This window comes from Lynx rufus, unplaced genomic scaffold (assembly GCF_022079265.1).
Source record: "Lynx rufus isolate CCGP_SWC_20201006 ecotype Redwood Valley unplaced genomic scaffold, mLynRuf1.p SCAF_8, whole genome shotgun sequence".
Lineage (NCBI taxonomy): Eukaryota > Metazoa > Chordata > Mammalia > Carnivora > Felidae > Lynx > Lynx rufus.
In genome coordinates this window covers 49,795,441-49,820,906 of record NW_025814896.1, presented here as the reverse complement: position 1 = coordinate 49,820,906, position 25,466 = coordinate 49,795,441, and the positions used below count along the sequence as shown (strand labels likewise).

The window sequence follows — 25,466 nt, the reverse complement described above, 5'->3', positions numbered from 1 at the left end:
TTGAGAGAGCAAGTGAGAGAGCACATGCGCATGAGAGTGGGAACCTGTGGGGTGTGTGGGGGAGGGGGAGAGGGAGAAAGAATCTTAATCCGGCTCCATACCCATCACAGATGGGCATCACATTTAATTTATTGGGGAATTTTGACAAACTCTGAAACAACCAGGAAAGTTCTGCAATCCCTACCATCTGAGGAACTCCTGCAGGACTGGGGATGCTTTGCCCAAGGATGGTGGTGTGATCTTGGGTGTCTGGGAGGTCAAGGGTTTGCTGCCCCTGAAGGCACACAGCTGGGCCCAGTCAGTGCAAGCAGAGATGAAGTGTGTTTCGCAGAACATATTGTGTGAGGTGACCTGAGCAGCCAATGTCCCCCAAGTAAAAGAAGTAGGGAAGTGCTCTATGTTGTAGCCTTCATGGACATTCACCCTGCATGCCAGCAAGCACTTCCCCGACCTTCAGGGCATTGTGGGATCTGCCCCTGGCTGTGGGCCTGACCTGTTCCAGCAGCTTCCCCTCAATGCTTGCCTTGGTCATTCTGTCTGTGTGGTCAAGGTTTGGGAATGGGGGCTTAAAGTTAACCCCTTAAAGCATGTATTCTTTATTCATGCCAAGTGCTTATTGAATCTTACTGTGTTACCTCTGTCTACATTGCTCTGCCTGAGGTATTTGATTTTTTCCCCAGCTTCACTGAAGTCTCTGTTCAGAGGTCATCTGCTTTGACCCCTGTGTGTGGCCAACCTTCCCCCTCTGTACCCCATCATACTGTGTTTTTCTTCATTGTATTTGTCACTGTTTGGCATCTACTTATTTACTAAAATAAACAGAGGGCAGGAAACTATTTTATTTATTGCTATCCTCTCAGGGCCGTGGATAGTACCTGGCACATGTATATGGTTTGTTATTAAATGCTCATGTGTGAAGGAATGTTAAATGAGCTGTCTGATGTGCTAGCTGCTTGCCATATGTAGCTATTTAAATTAAATGGACTACTGTTAAAAATTCAGTTCCTCATTTGCACTATGTAGGGAGTGTGAGGGATTTGGGGGCCCATCAAGAAAAAAAGATACAACTGAGGGAGCAGTGGCACACATGAGCTTTATTGGGTGACACTTGGACAGTTTCGCATATGGGAGCAGGAGAGGGGTCCACAGTCCAGAAGGGGAGGGGAGTCAAGGGGGAAGGAGAGGGGCCACCTGTATCTCAGTAAGTCTCTGTGTCAGAGAGCCCCAGGGGCAGCAGTAGCAGGTAAGGGCCTTAAAACTTCAAGGCCTGTCTTATCAATGGGTAACTGCCCTCCACGAGCTTTCATAGAGTATGGAAGGCAGGTGACTCTAAATGGCTAAAAGTTTGCTTGTTTGGCTGTTTTAAAGATAATTGAGTATGTAAAAGTTAAAGTTTGGTGCTGGTGGGCCTTTTGAACTAAAGGTCTCAGCCTGCAGTAAAGAAATAAACAACACAGAGCCAATATACAGAGGCCATCTTTGGCTCATTTGTATAACATGCTGGCCCCATTTCAGGTGCTCAGCTGCCACATGCGGCTAGTAGCTGCTGTATTTCTATCATGACAGTTCTGTTAGCTGGCACTGCTCAAGGAGTTTAAGTTTAGGCTGTTGTTTCTAAAACTTGACCATAGAACTTTCCATCAGAGGCTGTGTCTCATGATCAGCCAGGGAGATGTTGATGGACTTCTTTCACCTGGTAGGGAGTTGGACAAGGTTGGTGGTATCCAGTTGCACATCAGGAACAACTGGGGAGTGTGAAAACAGAAAAAGGGTTCCCAGGCCCCTGTTGGTCCTGCCCAATCAGAATTTCTGGACTTTATTTAAAGTTGCCCTAGGAGAGACTAGGAAGATGGCGGCGTAGGAGGACGCTGGGCTCACCGCGCGTCCTGCTGATCACTTAGATTCCACCTACACCTGCCTAAATAACCCAGAAAACCGCCAGAGGATTAGCAGAACAGAGTCACCGGACCCAAGTGCAGACGAGAGGCCCACGGAAGAGGGTAGGAAGGGCGGCGAGGCGGTGCGCGCTCCACGGACTGGCGGGAGGGAGCCGGGGCGGAGGGGCGGCTCGCCGGCCAAGCAGAGCCCCCGAGTCCGGCTTGCAAAAGCGGAGGGGCCTGACGGACTGTGTTCCGACAGCAAGCGCGACTTAGCGTCTGGGAGGTCATAAGTTAACAGCTCTGCTCAGAAAGCGGGAAGGCTGGAGGACAAAGGGAGGGTGAGCTGCGGAGCCCCCGGACGACAGAGCTCAGTTTGGCGGGGAACAAAGGCGCTCTCCAGCGCCATCTCCCCCGCCCATCCCCCAGCCAAAATCCCAAAGGGAACCGGCTCCGGCCAGGGAAATTGCTCGCTCCGCGCGAACACCCAACTCTGTGCTTCTGCGGAGCCAAACCTCCGGCAGCGATCTGACTCCCTCCGGCTGCACAGGGCCCCTCCTGAAGTGGATCACCTAAGGAGAAGCGAGCTAAGCCTGCCCCCCCTGCCGCCGTGCACCTTGCCTTCCCACCCCAGCTAATACGCCAGATCCCCAGCATCACAAGCCTGGCAGTGTGCAAGTAGCCCAGACGGGCCACGCCACCCCACAGTGAATCCCGCCCCTAGGAGAGGGGAAGAGAAGGCACACACCAGTCTGACTGTGGCCCCAGCGGTGGGCTGGGGGCAGACATCAGGTCGGACTGCGGCCCCGCCCACCAACTCCAGTTATACACCACAGCACAGGGGAAGTGCCCTGCAGGCCCTCACCACACCAGGGACTATCCAAAATGACCAAGCGGAAGAATTCCCCCCAGAAGAATCTCCAGGAAATAACAACAGCTAATGAGCTGATCAAAAAGGATTTAAATAATATAACAGAAAGTGAATTTAGAATAATAGTCATAAAATTAATCGCTGGGCTGGAAAACAGCATACAGGACAGCAGAGAATCTCTTGCTACAGACATCAGGGGACTAATGAACAGTCACGAGGAGCTGAAAAACGCTTTAAAGGAAATGGAAAACAAAATGCAAACCGCCACAGCTCGGATGGAAGAGGCAGAGGAGAGAATAGGTGAACTAGAAGATAAAGTTATGGAAAAAGAGGAAGCTGAGAAAAAGAGAGATAAAAAAATCCAGGAGTATGAGGGGAAAATTAGAGAACTAAGTGATACACTAAAAAGAAATAATTTACGCATAATTGGTATCCCAGAGGAGGAAGAGAGAGGGAAAGGTGCTGAAGGGGTACTTGAAGAAATCATAGCTGAGAACTTCCCTGAACTGGGGAAGGAAAAAGGCATTGAAATCCAAGAGGCACAGAGAACTCCCTTCAGACGTAACTTGAATCGATCTTCTGCACGACATATCATAGTGAAACTGGCAAAATACAAGGATAAAGAGAAAATTCTGAAAGCAGCAAGGGGTAAACGTGCCCTCACATATAAAGGGAGACCTATAAGACTCGTGACTGATCTCTCTTTTGAAACTTGGCAGGCCAGAAAGAATTGGCACGAGATTTTCAGGGTGCTAGACAGCAAAAATATGCAGCCAAGAATCCTTTATCCAGCAAGTCTGTCATTTAGAATAGAAGGAGAGATAAAGGTCTTCCCAAACAAACAAAAACTGAAGGAATTTGTCACCACTAAACCAGCCCTACAAGAGATCCTAAGGGGGACCCTGTGAGACAAAGTACCAGAGACATCACTACAAGCATAAAACATACAGACATCACAATGACTCTAAACCCGTATCTTTCTATAATAACACTGAATGTAAATGGATTAAATGCGCCAACCAAAAGACATAGGGTATCAGAATGGATAAAAAAACAAGACCCATCTATTTGCTGTCTACAAGAGACTCATTTTAGACCTGAGGACACCTTTAGATTCAGAGTGAGGGGATGGAGAACTATTTATCATGCTACTGGAAGCCAGAAGAAAGCTGGAGTAGCCATACTTATATCAGACAAACTAGACTTTAATTTAAAGGCTGTAACAAGAGATGAAGAAGGACATTATATAATAGTTACAGGGTCTATCCATCAGGAAGAGCTAACAATTATAAATGTCTATGCGCCGAATACCGGAGCCCCCAAATATATAAAACAATTACTCATAAACAGAAGCAACCTTATTGATAAGAATGTGGTAATTGCTGGGGACTTTAACACCCCACTTACAGAAATGGATAGATCATCTAGACACACGGTCAATAAAGAAACAAGGGCCCTGAATGAGACACTGGATCAGATGGACTTGACAGATATATTTAGAACTCTGCATCCCAAAGCAACAGAATATACTTTCTTCTCGAGTGCACATGGAACATTCTCCAAGATAGATCATATACTGGGTCACAAATCAGCCCTTCATAAGTTTACAAGAATTGAAATTATACCATGCATACTTTCAGACCACAATGCTATGAAGCTTGAAGTCAACCACAGGAAAAAGTCTGGAAAACCTCCAAAAGCATGGAGGTTAAAGAACACCCTACTCACGAATGAGTGGGTCAACCAGGCAATTAGAGAAGAAATCAAAAAATATATGGAAACAAACGAAAATGAAAATACAACAATCCAAACGCTTTGGGACGCAGCGAAGGCAGTCCTGAGAGGAAAATACATCGCAATCCAGGCCTATCTCAAGAAACAAGAAAAATCCCAAATACAAAATCTAACAGCACACCTAAAGGAAATAGAAGCAGAACAGCAAAGGCAGCCTAAACCCAGCAGAAGAAGAGAAATAATAAAGATCAGAGCAGAAATAAACAATATAGAATCTAAAAAAACTGTAGAGCAGATCAACGAAACCAAGAGTTGGTTTTTTGAAAAAATAAACAAAATTGACAAACCTCTAGCCAGGCTTCTCAAAAAGAAAAGGGAGATGACCCACATAGATAAAATCATGAATGAAAATGGAATTATTACAACCAATCCCTCAGAGATACAAAAAATTATCAGGGAATACTATGAAAAATTATATGCCAACAAATTGGACAACCTGGAAGAAATGGACAAATTCCTGAACACCCACACTCTTCCAAAACTCAATCAGGAGGAAATAGAAAGCTTGAACAGACCCATAACCAGCGAAGAAATTGAATCGGTTATCAAAAATCTCCCAACAAATAAGAGTCCAGGACCAGATGGCTTCCCAGGGGAGTTCTACCAGACGTTTAAAGCAGAGATAATACCTATCCTTCTCAAGCTATTCCAAGAAATAGAAAGGGAAGGAAAACTTCCAGACTCATTCTATGAAGCCAGTATTACTTTGATTCCTAAACCAGACAGAGACCCAGTAAAAAAAGAGAACTACAGGCCAATATCCCTGATGAATATGGATGCCAAAATTCTCAATAAGATACTAGCAAATCGAATTCAACAGCATATAAAAAGAATTATTCACCATGATCAAGTGGGATTCATTCCTGGGATGCAGGGCTGGTTCAACATTCGCAAATCAATCAACGTGATACATCACATTAACAAAAAAAAAAGAGAAGAACCATATGATCCTGTCAATCGATGCAGAAAAGGCCTTTGATAAAATCCAGCACCCTTTCTTAATAAAAACCCTTGAGAAAGTCGGGATAGAAGGAACATACTTAAAGATCATAAAAGCCATTTATGAAAAGCCCACAGCTAACATCATCCTCAACGGGGAAAAACTGAGAGCTTTTTCCCTGAGATCAGGAACACGACAGGGATGCCCACTCTCACCGTTGTTATTTAACTTAGTGCTGGAAGTTCTAGCATCAGCAATCAGACAACAAAAGGAAATCAAAGGCATCAAAATTGGCAAAGATGAAGTCAAGCTTTCGCTTTTTGCAGATGACATGATATTATACATGGAAAATCCGATAGACTCCACCAAAAGTCTGCTAGAACTGATACATGAATTCAGCAAAGTTGCAGGATACAAAATCAATGTACAGAAATCAGTTGCATTCTTATACACTAACAATGAAGCAACAGAAAGACAAATAAAGAAACTGATCCCATTCACAATTGCACCAAAAAGCATAAAATACCTAGGAATAAATCTAACCAAAGATGTAAAGGATCTGTATGCTGAAAATTATAGAAAGCTTATGAAGGTAATTGAAGAAGATTTAAAGAAATGGAAAGACATTCCCTGCTCATGGATTGGAAAAATAAATATTGTCAAAATGTCAATACTACCCAAAGCTATCTACACATTCAATGCAATCCCAATCAAAATTGCACCAGCATTCTTCTCGAAACTAGAACAAGCAATCCTAAAATTCATATGGAACCACAAAAGGCCCCGAATAGCCAAAGGAATTTTGAAGAAGAAGACCAAAGCAGGAGGCATCACAATCCCAGACTTCAGCCTCTACTACAAAGCTGTCATCATCAAGACAGCATGGTATTGGCACAAAAACAGACACACAGACAAATGGAATAGAATAGAAACCCCAGAACTAGACCCACAAACATATGGCCAACTCATCTTTGACAAAGCAGGAAAGAACATCCAATGGAAAAAAGACAGCCTCTTTAACAAATGGTGCTGGGAGAACTGGACAGCAACATGCAGAAGGTTGAAACTAGACCACTTTCTCACACCATTTACAAAAATAAACTCAAAATGGATAAAGGACCTAAATGTGAGACAGGAAACCATCAGAACCTTAGAGGAGAAAGCAGGAAAAGACCTCTCTGACCTCAGCCGTAGCAATCTCTTACTCGACACATCCCCAAAGGCAAGGGAATTAAAAGCAAAAGTGAATTACTGGGACCTTATGAAGATAAAAAGCTTCTGCACAGCAAAGGAAACAACCAACAAAACTAAAAGACAACCAACGGAATGGGAAAAGATATTTGCAAATGACATATCGGACAAAGGGCTAGTATCTAAAATCTATAAAGAGCTCACCAAACTCCACACCCGAAAAACAAATAACCCAGTGAAGAAATGGGCAGAAAACATGAATAGACACTTCTCTAAAGAAGACATCCAGATGGCCAACAGGCACATGAAAAGATGTTCAGCGTCGCTCCTTATCAGGGAAATACAAATCAAAACCACACTCAGGTATCACCTCACGCCAGTCAGAGTGGCCAAAATGAACAAATCAGGAGACTATAGATGCTGGAGAGGATGTGGAGAAACGGGAACCCTCTTGCACTGTTGGTGGGAATGCAAATTGGTGCAGCCGCTCTGGAAAACAGTGTGGAGGTTCCTCAGAAAATTAAAAATAGACCTACCCTATGACCCAGCAATAGCACTGCTAGGAATCTACCCAAGGGATACAGGAGTACTGATGCATAGGGGCACTTGTACCCCAATGTTCATAGCAGCACTCTCAACAATAGCCAAATTATGGAAAGAGCCTAAATGTCCATCAACTGATGAATGGATAAAGAAATTGTGGTTTATATACACAATGGAATACTACGTGGCAATGAGAAAAAATGAAATATGGCCTTTTGTAGCAACGTGGATGGAACTGGAGAGTGTGATGCTAAGTGAAATAAGCCATACAGAGAAAGACAGATACCATATGGTTTCACTCTTATGTGGATCCTGAGAAACTCAACAGGAACCCATGGGGGAGGGGAAGGGAGAAAAAAAAAGACGTTAGAGTGGGAGAGAGCCAAAGCATAAGAGACTGTTAAAAACTGAGAACAAACTGAGGGTTGATGGGGGGTGGGAGGGAGGGGCGGGTGGGTGATGGGTATTGAGGAGGGCACCTTTTGGGATGAGCACTGGGTGTTGTATGGAAACCAATTTGTCAATAAACTTCATAAAAAAAAAAAAAAAAAAAAAAATAAAGTTGCCCTAGTTATCTGGTGTAGGCCCTCCAGGGACTGGCAGCTTTGGGAGCCCAGGACTGGGTGGCCTCTGAATTTTCTTTAGCTTTTTAGACTGTGATTGTAAGAAGACAGTAGCTAGAACTCTGGCAAGGATGGACTTCCAATTTCTGGCTGCCTTTTTAGCTGTAAGCACCTGCTTTCAGTCCTGGCTGGACTTTTTGTTCTGGAGATCAGTGAGCTTTTTACTATTATGTAAAGGGGCAACCAGATATTCAAGCAGGGACTCGAGATCTCTGAATTGGGTTACTAAATTAAGATTAAAATAAATGTAAGCTATGGTGTGGTAAAGGAGAGTTTAGAGTCTGAGACAAATGAGAAGGATGTGTTTTATGTAGAATCATGTTAGGTAAGGAAAAGGTAAAGTCGCAGTTTGGCCAGAGTGTCACCATTTTTGTTAATGACAACTCTGTGGTGAAAGATTGCACAATGCAGCTTGCTCTGGGGCTGACTGCACCTTTAGCAGGGGTGGTGAGGGGTGATTACATTGGCCTCCTTGTAAGGACAGGACCTCCTTGTTGGACCTTACCTGAATGCTGTGTGCAGTGCAGCCACACACGTTCACCACACGCTTTTGCATTTGTCTCTCTTGGGATTCTTTTAAAAGAATCACACAAAGTTATTCCTGTTATTTGGACTTGTAAATAGCCCTGCTTTACCATACAGAAACATTGTTATTTCCCGTGTGTTGAAAGACTTTAGGCCACTTAAAGAAAATCACTTTGAGTTATAGTGTCCTGGCCTCAGAGTGGCACTTTGCATAGTTTGGGTCATTGACTTTTTTTAAAACAAGATATAATTCACATACTGTGAAATTCACCCATTTTAAAATGTCCAGATCAGAGGTTTTTAGTATATTCAGAGTTTTGCAACAGTCACCACAGCCTTAAGTTTAGAACATTTTCATCACTGTTAACATTTTAAAAAATTGAGGTGAAATTAATATAACATGAAAATAACCACTTTAGAGTGTACAGTGATACTTAGTGTTGGGCAACACTTTCTAGTTTCAAAACTTTTTCATCACCCCATAAAAACATGTTGTACCCATTCAGTAATCACTCATTTCCCCCTCTCACCCAAATGTCCATGAGTGGATAAACAAATTGTGTTACAGGCATACCTCTGAGATAATGTGTGTTCTGTTCCAGACCATTTTTACCTCAATAAAGTGGGTCAGATGAATTGTTTGGTCTCCCAGTGCATATAAAAATTATGCTTACACTGTAGTCTATTAAATGTGCAATAGCATTATGTATAGAAAAACAATGTACATACCTTAATTTTAAATACTACCTAAAAATGCTAACCAGCATCTGAGCTTTCAGTGAGTCATAATCATTTTGCTGGTGGAAGGTCTTGCCTCGATGTTGATGGCTGCTGCTGATCAGGATGGTGGTTGCTGGAGGCTGGGTGGCTGTGGCAATTTCTTCAAATAAAGCAATGAAGTTTTGATGCGTCAATTCACTCTTCCGTTCACAAATGATTTCTCTGTAACACGTGATGCTGTTCAATAGCATTTACCCACAGTAGAACTTCTTTCAAAATTGGAATCAATCCCCTCAAACCCTGCTGCTGCTTTATCAACTAAGTTTATGTAATATTCTAAATCCTTTGTTGTCATTCCAACAATCTTCACAAAGTCTTCTCCAGGAGTAGATGCCATCTCAAGAAACCACTCTTTGCTCATCTTTAAGAGGCAGCTCCTGGGCGCCTGGGTGGCGCAGTCGGTTAAGCGTCCGACTTCAGCCAGGTCACGATCTCGCGGTCCGTGAGTTCGAGCCCCGCGTCGGGCTCTGGGCTGGTGGCTCAGAGCCTGGAGCCTGTTTCCCATTCTGTGTCTCCCTCTGTCTCTGGCCCTCCCCCGTTCATGCTCTGTCTCTCTCTCTGTCCCAAAAATAAAAAATAAACGTTGAAAAAAAAATTAAAGAGGCAGCTCCTAATCCATTTAAGTTTCATCACGAGATTGCAGCAATTCAATCACAATTTCAGGCTCCACTTCTGATGGTTCTCTTGCTGTTTCCACCACATCTGCAGTTATCTCCCACTGAAGTCTTGAACCTTTAACTTGTAAAAAATGAAATATCTGTGAAGCGCAGTAAAAGAGACATGCCTGTATATATTTGCAATCGAATATCGTTGAGCCATAAAAAAGAATGAAGTAGTGATAACATACTGCAACCTGGATGAATCTCAAAACATATGCTGAGTGAAAGAAGCCATTTGTGAAAGGTCACATTTTTATATGATTCCATATATATGAAATGTTTAGAATAGGCAAAACACGGTTAAGTTGTGCAGAGTTTTCAAACCCCAGCTCCGAGGGCTCCAGGTCTGGGCATCTTCTCCCCGTCCACTTGTCCTTGGCAGGCAACATTGTTAACGGTGACTACAGCCTTACATTCAGATCTGGCCCTCCATCGTGCTCTTCCAGTTCTGGCAGTGGGCTGTGGGCCCACTTGTCTCTCTCTGCTTTCTTTTCTCTTTGGAAAGCAGAGAGGTACATAGTTCTACCTGACTACCCATGTGAAGCCCATTGTATGGCACATTCTTATTGTCACTGTTTTTATCATTACTCTTTTTATGGCCCTTATTCCTTCCCTTGCTGCAGATCTCTCAGGTTGCCTTAGCCAGCTGTCATGTCAGGTCATAGCTGATCTGTGCCATATGTGCATTTTCATGCACTGTATTCTTGTACCCTTGACTGGTGTCAGTCACATTAGAAGACTCTGTGGCTTAGGGTTTGGAGACAGGGCTGAGAGGGAGAAATTGGCCTGAATTTTCCCTTTCTGGCTACCTGTCCCCTTCTAGGAGCTTGGGCACCCTTGGCCTCTCTCAGCCGGGTTCTGTGGGAGGGACTGCCTTCTTTCCCAGCTAGCAAAAGGGTAATGACTGATGACCTGGCCTGGGGTGGGGGTTGGGCTCGGAGCCCTGTGTGAGTGAAGAGAAGGAAGTTAGGAACAAAATTCATTTTTGGAAGGTTATTAGAAGGAAGGTAAACACAGACTAGAGTTCTCATTAGCAAAGGAGGAAATGTCAAAGGCCAAAAGAAGTGCTTAGTGCTGCCCCCTATGCTGTCCTCTGGAGGAGAAAGGACAAGAAGAAATCAGGCCACACCTTCCATTTTGCTTGGAAAGGGCCTCAGCTCAGCAGCATCCTGGCTCGTCATTTACAAGTTCTACTTTCTACATTGCTGCAGGACACAGTATAATAAGGATTTGCTCTCTTCCAGTTTCCAGTAACTTGTTCCTGACATCCTTCTGAGCCCTTGCTAGCAGTGCCTTCACTGTCCGTGTTTCTGCTAACAGTCTGTTCCCAACAATTTAATCATTCCCTGTGATGATGTACATTTTCTCTGCCATGCTCCTCGCTGCTTTCTGAGCCCTTGCTAGCAGAGTCCTTAACATCCATTTTTCTACCATGTCTGTTCAAGGAAGTACGGACTTTTCCTGTCCTGCTTCTCAAAATGTTTCCCTCTATCTACTGCCCAATTACAAAGCTATTTCCACATGTTACAGCAGTCCCCCACTTCCAGGCAACAAAAGTAGTTTAATTAGAAGACTGTGTTAGTTTTCTATGGCTGTCATGGCAGATGACCACACACTTAGTGGCTTAAACAACACAAATGGATTAACTTGTGGTTCTGGATGTCAGCAGTGCTGGACAGGTCTCACTGTGCTAAAATCAAGGTGTCAGCAGGGCTGTGTTCCTTTCTGGAGGCTCTAGGGAGACTGTTCTCTTGCCCATTCAGATTGTTGGTGGAAACACTCTTCAGTTATGCTGTCCATGGTTCTGCAAGGTGACACTATGAAAGCTTTTCACTCTCCTCTTTTGTCTTTCTTTCCCTTTGTCTTTCATTTCTACTCAATAGAAACAGATGCTTTATTTTCTTCCATATTCATTTATTAAAATCATGCATGTTCAAATTGGGCAAGACTTTGAGGTTATCCTGCCCCAAACCCCATTTCATAGTGGGAAACTTAAGGACTTTGGGTGAAGAACCTTGCCTGAAGTGGAGTTGCTGACTATTGGGAAAGTTAGGACTTTCTCTGAAGCCCCCACATTTCTATGCTCTACCTGGATCAGGTTTATACAGTGGAAGCCTAGCTTGTCAGAAGTCAAACAAAACTTTGTCCTTAAATGAAGTGTTTGTTAAGTGTGAGTCTGGATTTTTTTCTTTAAGTCAACTTTTTTTTTTTTTTTTGGACAGAGAAAGATTCTCTGCCTTAGGAGCTCATGATTTTATTTACTTTAAGTTAATCTTGATGTATTTATTTATTTTTAAAAAAAATTTTTTTTTTCAACGTTTATTTTATTTTTGGGACAGAGAGAGACAGAGCATGAACGGGCGAGGGGCAGAGAGAGAGGGAAACACAGAATCGGAAACAGGCTCCAGGCTCTGAGCCATCAGCCCAGAGCCCGACGCGGGGCTCGAACTCACGGACCGCGAGATCGTGACCTGGCTGAAGTCGGACGCTTAACCGACTGCGCCACCCAGGCGCCCCAATCTTGATGTATTTAGTAAATTTTCATTTACAGCAAATAATGATCCTATAAAGTTTATTTAGTTGCAAGAGGCTAAAAGTGTTCTCTTGTTTAGCAGATGAGCAATGATGTATGTGAGGTCATTTGAGAGTTATTTTAGTTACCATTGGTCATTTGTCCAAAAATGTCACACAGGATTCCCAAGACATCTTCTAGATCTTTGTAAGGCTTTAGTAAAGATGACTTGGAATTGTGATCGTATAGATTCTTTTTAAGTAACTGTCAGTATCTGTCAGACTTCTACCAGGTAGAGAGCTGGGATGTGCTTTTGAGTTCTTAAAAGTGTGATTGGAAAAATGATTGGAGAGTTGGTCACTCAGGAAGTTGTCCTGTGTTCTTTTTGCTTCATGAATTTGTTTCTCTTGTATCTACAAAATCTGGGAATCTTAAGGTTGCTGCTTTGAATCTATGTGCCAGGAAATAGTGGCTTTTGGGAAGCATGTATCTTCTCTATAGACGAGTGTGTCTCCATTACCTCCTTGTACATCTTTTCTCCCATTTTTGTGTTTATCAATTCTTTGATTTGCCCTCTTTGAGACATTACTAGAGGATTGAAGGTGCAACCTATCATACTGTCTGGCCAGTAACTGGCAAGTAAGAGTTTCCCACACCGCTGTCCTAAAGTGTCATCGCAAGCCACAGAGGTTGGCAGCCTTGGGGTGAATCTAGGCTAGAGGCCTGCTCCTGCTTGATGGGCTTTAAGACCAGCCTAGCTTGTCCTGGCTGAGCCTCTGCTAATTGCCTTTTTATACTCCATCTCTGTCAGCTCCTTTAGTGGCCGTGTGTTCCGAGTGACCTTCTTGATGCTGGCTGTCTCCCTCACAGTTCCCCTGCTTGGAGCCTTGTTGCTGCTGGATTCTCCCATAGACCCACAGCCTCTCAGGTGAGCTTCCCTGGCCGTTCTTGGGAGGGCTTGCATGGCAGATAGAGTAGGCTGGGATAGTATCTAGGGTAATAAACCAATTTGGTTTGAAAGGTAAGTTACTAGGGGGGGCACAGAGAGAGAGAGAGACAGAGAGACAGAGACTTGTGATTTCTTTACTGCCTGTGCTTTGTGTGGATTCAGGTGTACCAAAATATATGCATGGTATTGTCCATGATACTCTTTCAAAAACAAAACTATACAAACCAAATGCAAAACCCAGAAAAAATCCCGAATATGAATCCCGAATATGTGTTAGAGATAATTAAAACTTGAATTCATTTGAAGTGGCAAAAGCACACACAAAGGTTGTTACCTTGTTTAAAATTTATAAGTAACTGATTTTTATTTTAATTTTTTTAATGTTTATTATTTTGAGAGAGAGAGAGAGAGACAGAGCATGAGCAGGGGAGGGGCAGAGAAAGAGGGAGACACAGAATCCAAAGCAGGCTCCTGGCTCCAAGCTGTCAGCACAGAACCTGATGTGGGGCTCGAACCCACAAACTGAGTTCATGACCTGAGCCGAAGTCGGATGCTTAACCAACTGAGCCACCCAGGTGCCCATATAAGTAACTGATTTTTTTTTTTAAACTTGTGATTAGTGTTCTGTTTTTCCTAAATTACCTTTCATTGGTGGGCATCTATGAGTAATGTAGTCCATTATAACTTGAAAAAAATAGTATACACCTAGGGGCCCCATGAAATGTATTCACACTTGTAATTATAATAGTGCAGAGCCAGGCTCTTACTGGTGGGATGATTTATGACGTTGATGTTGAGGGTTGTGCAGTCTGGTTCAGTAAGTAAATTCCCCTTTTCTTTTGAAACTGCCCAGAGGTGATGCTTTCTGAAGTTTATTTTAAGTAAGTTAGTCCATGTAAGGCTTTAAAAACTTCAGACCTGGGGCACCTGGGTGGCGCAGTCGGTTAAGCGTCTGACTTCAGCCAGGTCACGATCTCGCGGTCCATGAGTTCGAGCCCCGTGTCAGGCTCTGGGCTGATGGCTCGGAGCCTGGAGCCTGTTTCCGATTCTGTGTCTCCCTCTCTCTCTGCCCCTCCCCCGTTCATGCTCTGTCTCTCTCTGTCCCAAAAATAAATAAAAAACGTTGAAAAAAAAATTAAAAAAAAAAAAAAACTTCAGACCAGAACTATGTCCCCATTATAGAGTGAATATAACATATACAATGGAATTATGTGTTGATGTTTTATAAATAAAAAGGCATTATATTGGACTCAATTTACTGAGAAAGTATTTGGCACCTACAGTGCTTTAAGTAGGTACCCAGCTGGATTCAAGGATATAAAAAGGACACAGTTCTGACCTTAGATTGACATCTGTATACAAGAGTCTACTTTTTGTTGTTGGATTTAGAATTAGTAAAGGTACAAAGTGCTGTTAAAATATAAGATTGAGATTGGGTGAAGGCCTGGGCATTCTAGACTCATGAGATTGCTAGCTTATAATTCCTGGTGTGTCAGTGGACCCTTGCATGTGGCTTTTTGGCTGAGCAGGACCCAAGTGCATACTGGTATCCTCTCTGAGGGGGTCTCCCAGGACACATGGTGGAGGAAGGAGGCTCTCTTTGCTAACCCCTCTCAACATGTAGAAGGATGTAGCTCAACCCACCCCAAATAGAAACTGACCTGGGGCTTTCTAGGTAATCTAGTTGTTTAAGGTGGGAGTGTGAACCGTGTCCACAGCCGGGGATCAAAACCTTGGCTGGGGAGCTAACCTTGGAGAAGAGCAGGAGAGTGGAAAGAGCAGGCAAAGATGGAGCTTTGGTAGCTAGAGGCCTTTGATCTCAGTAGAGGTGAATTTGTGCGTGGAAAGAGTAAAGAAATTCAAAGGAAAGATAGGTGTTTGCTCCTGACCAGAAACTGAAAGGAAACATGGCCCACTAAGGATTTGAAGTTGTACAAAGCAAGTTCTGTCTGTGGAGTAGATGAGCCTGATGAGGAGGAAAGGGAGGAGAAACTCAGTGAAACCAGAATGGCTGACAGGGATCTCTCCCATGCTCAGACTTCAGGAATGACTTACTCAAAAACTGGAAGGAGTGGCCCCAAAATGCAGAACAAAAGCAGAAGACTGGCGAAGGTGTAAGAATAGGAATGAGCTGAGGTTTGGAAGAAAATGCTAGCGACGACAGCAAAAAAGCTTCTTTCAAACTCTATTCAGAGCAAAAAGAGCAAGGAAGGGGGAAACCCACTCTCTGGAGCAAGTAAGTGGTTGCAGTATTGATGATGATGGAAAAGCAGAGCTACCAGCTTCTGCTCCGCTTCTGTTATCTCCACGAGCCAAGGAGTATGGGACATGGCAGGGAACGGGGTCAGGCCAAGCCAACTGGCCAGGTGGGAGGGCATCTGATGGAGGTGCCTCAGAGAATCTACCTCTAGTTTACATGACATCCTGTGAGACCTTACACCACACTTAGAAATCTCTGAGAAATCAAAGAGAAAAATGAAGAGGGGTGCAGATCCCTCCAGAATGGATTATATGAAGTTGGTTTCAGTTCTAAGCAGCAGTCACCAGGAAGATTGCAGGGCTTTGTCAAAAACCTGCCATGCAAGGTGACTTTCTTTCATTCCTTGTTTGGCTGATTGGAGGACCATCGTAGACACAGCATGTATGACATCCTGATTTCTGGAGGATGTTGGTCAGTTCTTTCAGGATACATTTAACACATGGATTTAATGGGACTTGATATGAGTTAGCAGGACTTAGTAGGAATTAACAGGGAGTTAATAAGAGTTGATAAGTTCACAGGCTTTAACAAGGTTCCATGTGGCCTGGCTGGCCATAGAGCACTGATTTGGGCTTCCTGGGGCCATTCTTCCTTGATGCTTCTGCTCAGGCTACAGGAGTGGGAGCCCTTTCTTACCCATCCTTTACATTTTTTCATTTAAGTTTCTTTGTGTCTGCCAATCGAGATAATACTCAGACTTCTTGTTGGCAGGGACAGTGCACGATATACTGATTAGGTTGATGCTATATATATTTCTTAAGGACTTCCTTTGTGTAAGGAATTAGGCAAAGTCCAAGGACTGGGCGGTAGGGGGTGGCTGAGTATCTGGTGTGCTGTCCTCTATCTCTGGCTGTATGTGCTTGTTCAGTCTTCATGCACACCTCAGGAGGGCTGACCTTCCCAAGGTCAGAATTTGAACCCAGCCGTGTCCATCTCTGTAGCCTAGGCTCTTCTCACCAAAGTATGCAGGTTGCAGCCCTGCTCTCTTCCTTTGGAAATAAAACTCCTAGTTATACAGAGTGTTTTTTTAAAGCAGGTAGAAAGCCATAATTGGGAGGCAGGGTATAGTGAAGGTGTGGGATGGGGGGTAGGGGTAGAGTTTAATTCAGAGGAAATTGTACAGTATCTTGAGTACACACCTGACTCAGAGGAGGCAGTAGGAAGTGAAGTGCTCTGCCGGGAAGGAAGGGATTGGGCAAGGTGGGGAAACTTCTCCATCATTCCATAGCCTCAGCCACCACTCCCTCTTGGTTCTTGCACTCTGCTGGACTGGCTGGGAAACTGCCCTGCTTGAGGGCAAGGTAGGGAAGGAATTGGGAGATATTCTCCCTCTCCGCTCCATTCTTCCCTTCCTCTCCCCACTCCTCCCTCCCACAGTGTTCATTAGGAGCCTCCTGTATGCCAGGTGCTTGAGATTCGGCTGTGAAAAATAGAAACAAATCTCTGATCTCACGGGCCATGTGTTCTACTGGGGATAGACAGACAATAAATGTAACAGAGAAGTGAGAGGCTGATAAATACTATGGAAAAAATAGAGTAGGGTAGGTAGGGGCTAGGCTTTTGGGGGAGTATTAGGTATGGAATGTTATATTGGGTGTTAATAGCAGGCCTCACTGAGAAGGTGAGGGTGGAGCACAGATTAAGGATTTAAGGTGGGAGGTGCCTGTTACGGTCAGGGGGAGAGGAGTGGAGAGAGGTAACTGTGGGTATGCTGGGAAGGGCATCCCTGAAAGGCTGTAGGCTCTGGGTGAGATGGGGCTGTTGCAGGGCTGTGAGAGCCAAACGCTGTGATCTGACTGTGTCTCACAAGGTGCATGGTGCTGCTGGGTTGAGGATATACTGTAGGGAACAAGGGAGGAAGTGGGAATGAGAAGGTGGTGGCCTGGACCAGGGCGGTAGCAGATGACATGGGGAGAAGGGCTTTAAACTGTGTCTGTTTTCTGTAGGTGTCTCCAGCAGGATTTGATGGCTCGGGAGAAGTAGGTGTATTTGTGTGTAGATGGGAAGGACTAGTGGAGGGGGAAGATCTCTGGAGCTGAAGTCTGTTGTCAGGGGAAGGGTCCAGGGCCCAGCGAAAGCTGGCTTCAGAGAAAAGCCAGGCTGAGCCCTGAGAGGGACAGGTAGGAGGTAGAGTGCACCTGTGCTGAATGATGGGCTGGTGGTACCAGCCCCAGGCCAAACTCCTCTTATTTCCTCTCCTTGAAGCAGGAAGCAACTCTATCAGCTGTGAAATGTTAGCACCACTCTCCTCTGCCTTAGTTGGACTTTAATGACTGGGCAGACTGGGCAGCCACTGGGAAAATAAATGCCAGGGTGTGTGAATCAGAGGGTGTGAAGAGGTCTAACTTGCCTCAAGGTCTGGGACAGGAGCTTGTGTAGTTGGAGGCCCCAAGTTGTCTTAAGTGATTATCAACGTTCTTGCATTAGGCATAATCATATTTTAATTTTTCTGTACAGTGACCTTTTCTGATATCCTAGAATGTTTTTTTCCCCTTGACCTTTGTGTTTCTGGCAACTGAGGATGTTATTGCAACATGCCCTCTTTGTCAAAAACTGGGGAATAATGCATGAAGGTCCCCGGTTAACACTTTCTTCATGTATTTCTTATAGACAAATCCCTATAATTGCATTATTTTACAGCTTCAAAGAACCCCCTCTCTTGCTTGGTGTTCTGCAACCAAATATGAAGTTACGACAGGCGGAAAGGCTATTTGAAAATCAACTTATTGGGCCAGAGTCCATAGCAAATATTGGGGGTAAGTAGTAAACCCCTGGAACGTCAAGGCTCTATGAGGGGGGTTCTGCCACAGCAGCCGCGATGCATCTGCTCCTGTGTGTGGGGGGGTCCTGGACGTCCTCCTCAGTTGCAGAGGCGCTGTGCTTGTTGAGCAGACGCCCCTCAGCTGTCTGAGTTACAGACCATTTCAGTGCTGTGTGGTTTTGAGTTCATGTCTGTGGAGCAGTTTTTTCTGCTCAAAGTGTTGGGCCCATCAAATTGAAGAGAAAAAGGAAAGATGATGACCTTGATGTTAGCTCATTTATCAGAGTTTGGTAGGTATTACTTGATAGGACATTGCTTCTTCATTCAGTTTGTCTTTGTACAGATTTCATTTTTGAAAAGAGTAGCTTAACTGTGTGCTAACAACTAGATGTGGCTCTGGTTCTGATTCTTGAATCTCTAGCCACAAGGCACTTTCTGCCTTTTAGGATGAAGATTAAGATCAGGAATCAAAAGACACGGTTAATGAGAAGTTAAAGAACTTAAAATGGGATGAGGATTTCTGAGCCGCTTAATGCGGCAGGCCACTCCTCGTTCCGAAGGATGGTGTGTTTCCGTGAAGTGGTGGTGGACTTGTGCATCCTGTGTGCTGCTGGATGTGGGACCCAAATCTGATGCATTCTGTGACTATTGGTTTGTTTGGCTGGCTGAGTCAAAATTGTAAGAGGGATAGGCACTTCATGATAGAACCTCATGTTTCTCTTTAAAAGACATTGATATTTATTAATACATTTCGCAGATTTTGTGTTTTTTGGTGAAAAACCAAATATTGATATTTACAACTGGAACTTCAGGGAGTTACAGTGATCTTTTTCGTTATCTTTCAACGAGAATGCTTTTCTTAGTTCCTCCCTTTTGTCTTAGACTGACCCCTCATTGCACCTTGCCACCAGGGCTTGCTTTTTTTCCTTAAAGGCCCTGGTTATTCTCCTTGTGACATTTCTGGTTAGGCAGAGTGGGGGCCTGTTAATTTGCCTGCAGCTGTAACCACACGGAGGCCCCCAGGGAGCCCCTGCTTCCAGCTTCATTTGGAAGCTGTCCCTGGGGATTGGCTGGCATGTTGCTGGCAGCAGAAGGAGGCACTAGCCTCGGGACGGTGCCAGAGAAGAGTAATCACCAATTAACATGCTTTCATTTTTCTAAATAGATTTGTTTTTTTTAGAGCATTTTAGATTCATAGCAAAATTGAGGGGATAGTACAGAGATTTACCATATTCCCCTACCCCTCCACCACATATAGACAGCCTCCTTCATTATCAACACCCTGTACCAGAGTGGCTCATGTGTTACAGTTCATGAACCTCTACTGACACGTCATTATGACCTGGAGTCCATAGTTTACCTTAGGGTTCACCTTTGGTATTGTACATTCTATAGGTTTGGACAAATGTGTAATAAAGTGTATCCACCATTATAATATCATACAGAGTAGTTTCACTGCTCTACAAATCCTCAGAATTCCTCTGTGCTCTACCTTTTCATCCCTCCCCACCCTGCAACCTTGGGTACCTTTTTACTCTCTATATTTTTGCCTTTTCCAGAATGTCATATAATTGGAATCATGTAGCATGTAGCTTTTTCAAATTGGCTTCTTTCACTTAGTAATTTGCATTTAAGTTTCCTCCACGTCTTTTCATGGCTTCATAGCTCATTCCTTTTTATTGCTGAGTAATACTCCATGTGTGAGTGCACCAGAGTTTATCCATTTACCTACTGAAGGACATCTTGGTTGCTTCCAAATTTTGTCAATTGTGAATAAGGCTGCTGTAAACATCCATGTGCAGGTTTTTATATGGACTTATGTTTTCAACTCATTTGGGTAGGTACCATGGAGCGCAATTGCTGGATTGTAAAAATATGTTTAGTTTTATAAGAAACCGTCAAACTGTCTTCCAAAATGGCTGTACCATTTTGCATTCTGACCAGCAGTGAATGAGAATCCTTGTTGCTCTATATCTTCACCAACATTTGGTGTTGTCTGTGTTTTAGATTTTTGGCCATTCTAATAGGTGTATAGTGGTATTTCATTGTTTTAATTTGCAGTTCCCAAATGGACATATGATGTTGAGCATCTTTTCATACACTTATTTTCCATTTGCATACCTTCTCTGGTGAGGTATCTAAGGCTTTTGGCCATTTGAAAAATTGGTATATTCATTTTCTTATTGTTGATTTTAAGAGTTCTTTGTATATTTTGGGTAACAGTCCTTTATCAAATGTATATTTTGCAATATTTTTTCCCGGTCCATGCCTTGTTTTCTAAATCTCTTGACAGTGTCTTTCACAGAGCAGAAATTTTTAGTTCTAATGAAGTCCAACTTATTAGTTATTTTTTCATTGATTGTGCCTTTTCTGTTGTACCAAAAAAATAATTACCACACCCAAAGTCACCTAAATTTTCTCCTATGTGATCCTCTAGGAGTTTTATACTTTTACATTTTACGTTCAGGTCTGTGATCCATTTTGACTTTACTGTTGTGAAGGGTGTAACGTCTGTGTTTAGATTCATTTTTTGCATGTGGATGTCCAGATGTTTCAGCACCATTGTGGGAAATATGGTCTTTGCTCCATTATATTGCAATATATTATATAAGATTGCATTGTGAAAGATCAGTTGACTGTATTTATGTGGCTCTATTTCTGAATTGTGTTACATCAAACAATTTGTCTGATTCTTTTTGCCATTACCACAATGTCTTGGTTATCGTAGCATTATAGTAAGTCTTGAAGTCAGGTAGGGTCAGTCGTCTGACGTTGCTCTTCAATATTGTGTTGGCCACTCTGGATCTTTTCCTTCTCCATAGAATCAGTTTTAGGATATCTACAAATAACTTGCTAGGATTTTGATTGGGATTGTTTTGAATCTGTAAATCAAGTTGGGCAGAACTGAACTTTTCACAATTTTGAATCTTCCTGTTCATGAACATGGAATATCTTTCCATTTATTTAGTTGTTTTTTTTTTTCTTTCATCAGAGTTTTGTAGTTTTCCTCATATAGATCTTGTGCATATTTTGCTATATTGAGACCTAAATATTTTATTCTCCTGGGTGCTGATGTAAATGCTATTCTGTTTTTAATTTTAAATTCCACTTGTTCATTTCTGGTATATAGGAAAGTCATTGACTTTTAAATATAACCCTTGAATCCAGAAACCTTGCTATAATCATTTATTCTATGAGTTTGTTGTTGTTGTTGTTGATTCTTTGGGATTCTCTACATAGACGATCATATCATCTATGAACAAAGATGGATTTATTTCTTCTCAGTATACCTTTTATTTCCATCTCTTTTTGCATTAGCAAGGACTTCTGGTACAGTATTGTGAAGGAGTTGTGAGGTGGGGATATTCTTGCTTTGTTCCTTAATCTTAGTGGGAAAGCTTACAAGTTTGTTGCCAAGAATTAGGATGTGTTAGCTGTAGGTTTTTTGTAGACGTGCTTTATCAAGTTGAAGTGCCCTTCTATTCCTAATTTGCTGAAAGTTTTTATCATGAACAGATGTTGGATTTTTGTCAAATGCTCTTCTGCATGTGTCAATCTGATCATGTGATTTTTCTTTAACCTGTTGATACTGTGGATTACTTAATTGATTTTCAAATGCTGAACCAGCCTTGCATACCTGGGATAAATCCCACTTGATTGGGGTGTATGATTCTTTTCATATATTATTGGATTTGACTTGTTAATATTTTGTTGAGGGTTTTTGCATTTGTCTTCATGAGAGATCTTGGTCTGTAGCTTTTGGTGATGACTAGTTTTGTCATTAGGATAATGCTGGCTTCATAGAACGAGTTAGGAAGTATTCCCTCTGCTTTTATTTTCTGGAAGAGATTGTAGAGAACCGGTGTTATTTCTTCCTTATAAATGTTTGGAAGAATTCATTAATGAGAGGCTTGTGCTTTCTGTTTTGGAAGGTTATAGTTATTGATTCATTGCTTCCATAGATATAGGCCTATTCAAATAGTCTATTTTTTCTTGTGTTTTGGCTGATTGTGTTTTTCAGGGAATTGGTTTATTTCCTCTAGGTTGTCGAATTTGTGAGCAGAGAGTTGTTATGATATTCCTTTATTATCCTTCTATGTCCATGGGGTCTATCAGGATATTCCCTTTTTCATTTCTGATGTTGGTAATTTGTATCTTCTCTCTTTTTTCTTAGCCTGGCTAGAGGATTGTCATTTATTGATCTTTTCAAAGAACCATCGTTTGGTTTTGCTGACTTCTCTTTTGATTTACTGTTTCCAGTTTCATATTAATGATATCAGTCTCCTCTTATCCTTTCTTTCTTGCTTACCTTGGGTTTACTTGGCTCTTCTTTTTCTTTTTTAGTTTCCTAAGATGAAAGCTTAAGTAATTGATTTTAGTTCTTTCTTCTTTCCTAATATATGCATTCAATGGTATACATTTCTTCCTAAGCACTGCTTTCACTGCATGCACAGGTTTTGATAAGTTGTATTTTCATTTTCATTTAGTTCAAAATGTTTTTCAGTGTCTCTTGAGATATCTTCTTTGACCTCGGTGTATTTAGAAGTGTGTTTAATCTTCAAGTATTTTAGGATTTTCCAGCCATCTTTCTGTATTGATTTGGATTTTAATTCCATTGTGGTCTGAGAGTAGATTTGAGAGTCTGAGAGTATGATTTATATTCTTTTAAATTTATTAAGGTGTTTTTATGGCCCAGATTGTGGTCTGTCTTCCTGAATGTTCCATGTGAACTTGAGAAAAAGGTGTATCCTGCTGTATTTGGATGAGTAATTGATAGATGTCAATTGTATGTAATTGGTGAATGGTGCCCTTGTGTTCAACTATGTCCTTATTGATTTTCTGTCTGCAGGACTTGTCCATTTCTGATATAGAGAGGTGCTGAAGTCTTCAATTCTTATGGTGTTTTTATCTCTTTGTCGTTACATTTCTATCAGTGCCGCCTCATGGATTTTGATGATTTGTTATTAGGCACGTACACATTAAAGCTTGTGATGTCTTCTTAGAAGATTGACCCTTTATTATATGTAATGTTCTTTATCCCTAATATTCTTTTCTCTGAAGTTGGCTCTGTCAACATTTGACTTGGTATATCTTCTTCTTGGTGTATCTTTATATGTTAAGTGCGTTTCCTGTGGACAGCATGTAGTGGGTCTTGTTTTTTGATTTCTTCTGAGAGTCTCTGTATTTTTGATAGGTATATTTAGACCGTTGATGTTTAAAGTGATAATTTATATAGTTGGATTAATATTTACCATAATCATTACTGTTTTCTGTTTGTTCCTTTGTTTTTTGTTCCTGTTTTTGTCTTCACCCTCTTTCTGCCTTTTATGTTTTTTTGTTTGTCTTAGTATAGTTGACAGAGTGTTAACATTAGTTTCAGGTGTACGGCTTAGGGATTTGATAATTTTATACATTATGCTATATTCATCACAAGTATAGCTACTTTTATAGTTTTATTGACCATTTTTATGATTCTATTTTATCTTCTTGCTTAGCATATCAATTATACTTTTTCTAAAGAATTGTTTTAGTGGTTGTCCTAGAGTTTGCCTGTATACATTTAAAAACTATGGAGTGTTTTCATGAATTTGTGTGTCATCCTTGCACAGGGGCCATGCTAATCTCTGCATTGATCCAATTGTATATGTGCTGATGAAGTGAGCACTCAGTGTGCTTTAGTTTTATCCCGAGCGACTTTCTAGCAGTTCTTTCTCTTCAGTTGGATATAATCCACGCAGCAGCAGACACTCACTGGAGGCGGACATGATCATATATGCCCCTGAGTGCTGAGTCAGCCTGAGAGTCCTTGCTCCTTTGAGAGTAGAAAATCCTCACTTGTTTTTTCAGATTGGTGTCTGCTGGCTGCACCCTTGCTCCAACGTCAGGTTTAAGCCCACATACCTGGGACATTGGGCCCCAGGCCCCGTGGTTTTATCACTGCTTGCTTGCTTTAAGGACTTTTTAAGGACTCAGACAACTTCTTCATCTTCAGAACTGCCATTTTCTCTCTAGAGATGAAAAATACAAACAAACCACCTCTGTTGTAGAAGGCTATGACAGTTCTTAGGCTAATCTAGTAACTCTTATTCCTTTTTATTTTTTTAAACAGATGTGATGTTTACTGGTACGGCAGATGGCCGGATCGTAAAACTTGAAAATGGTGAAGTAGAGACCATTGCCCGCTTTGGTTCAGGCCCATGCAGTAAGTTAGTGACCGTCCCCCTGATACATGTCTCTTGTTACTGAGAAAAGTGCTGAATGACTGTGTGGAACTAACTCTCCCTAGAAGTCAGGTTCACCCTTGAAGAAAAAAGAGCCCCTGACCACCTGGCAGATCGAACCTGACCTGGGCATTACCACCAGCTCTTCATTTGCCCTGTGGTCCCTGGACCTCACTGTACCTGATTGTTACTCTTCGAGGCAGTGGCCTTCACACCTGCCAGTTATCTCATGGGCCCCGCCCCCTGCCATTCCATAGTGGCCTGTGTTCATCCTTGAGGTTAACTTTGGAGAAGATTATAGCCATTGTCAGAGTGCTGCTGTGGAAGCACAGTTGGCTCTGTTGTTACTTGGAGGTTTAAATGTCATTCCTACATTAGCTTCCCAGGAATTTCAGCAGTGTCATTCAAAGTCAAAACACCCTGAAGTCACTCAGTTTTTGGGAAATGAGAGTAGAAGAATCTCACCATTAAAAACTGATAACCCACAGATTTTTTATTAGTTATTGTTTTTTTTAATGTTTGTTTATTTTTGAGAGAGATTTAGTGTGTGAGTGGGGGAGGGGCAGAGACAAAGGGAGAGACACAGAATCTGAAGCAGGCTCCAGGCTCTGAGCTGTCAGCACAGAGTCTGACGCAGGGCTTGAACCCACAGACTGCAAGATCATGACCTGAGCCGAAGTTGGACGCTTAACCCACTGAACCACCCAGGTGCCCCTAGTTATTGTTTTTTAATAGGTAGAATGTTTTTGTAAAAATGATGCATTTTCATTTGCAAACAACACAAAGGTACAAAGAAGGAAGTAAAAATCATCTCAGAGTTTTCACAGATGTAACTGTTAAGGTTCTAGTGAATAGCTTTTCAGATATCTTTCTGTTCACAGATACTCTGGTTTTGTGATGGAATCATACTGTATATCCAGTTTTTTAACCTGCCTTTTCCATTCCATATTTTGGCAGTAA

The 25,466-nt window shown here is 42.4% G+C and overlaps 1 protein-coding gene and 1 non-coding gene across 4 annotated transcripts in view; one reads left to right on the top strand and one right to left on the bottom strand.

Annotated features, from left to right (window-relative positions):
• Nucleotides 1-25,466, top strand: part of APMAP (adipocyte plasma membrane associated protein) — a 42,003-nt gene that overhangs the window by 4,182 nt on the left and 12,355 nt on the right. For 2 of the 3 annotated variants that reach the window (XM_047068102.1, XM_047068101.1), the window contains exons 2-4: nucleotides 13,127-13,243; nucleotides 18,165-18,280; nucleotides 24,395-24,487. In XM_047068102.1, the coding sequence (XP_046924058.1) occupies nucleotides 13,127-13,243; nucleotides 18,165-18,280; nucleotides 24,395-24,487 (326 nt within the window). Of the gene's footprint in view, nucleotides 1-13,126; nucleotides 13,244-15,301; nucleotides 15,501-18,164; nucleotides 18,281-24,394; nucleotides 24,488-25,466 lie in introns of those variants that run through there. The other variant, XM_047068103.1, reaches the window with a different exon arrangement.
• Nucleotides 23,849-23,950, bottom strand: LOC124504437 (U6 spliceosomal RNA). Its single transcript, XR_006960418.1, has one exon. It is a non-coding gene; the product is annotated as a U6 spliceosomal RNA (small nuclear RNA).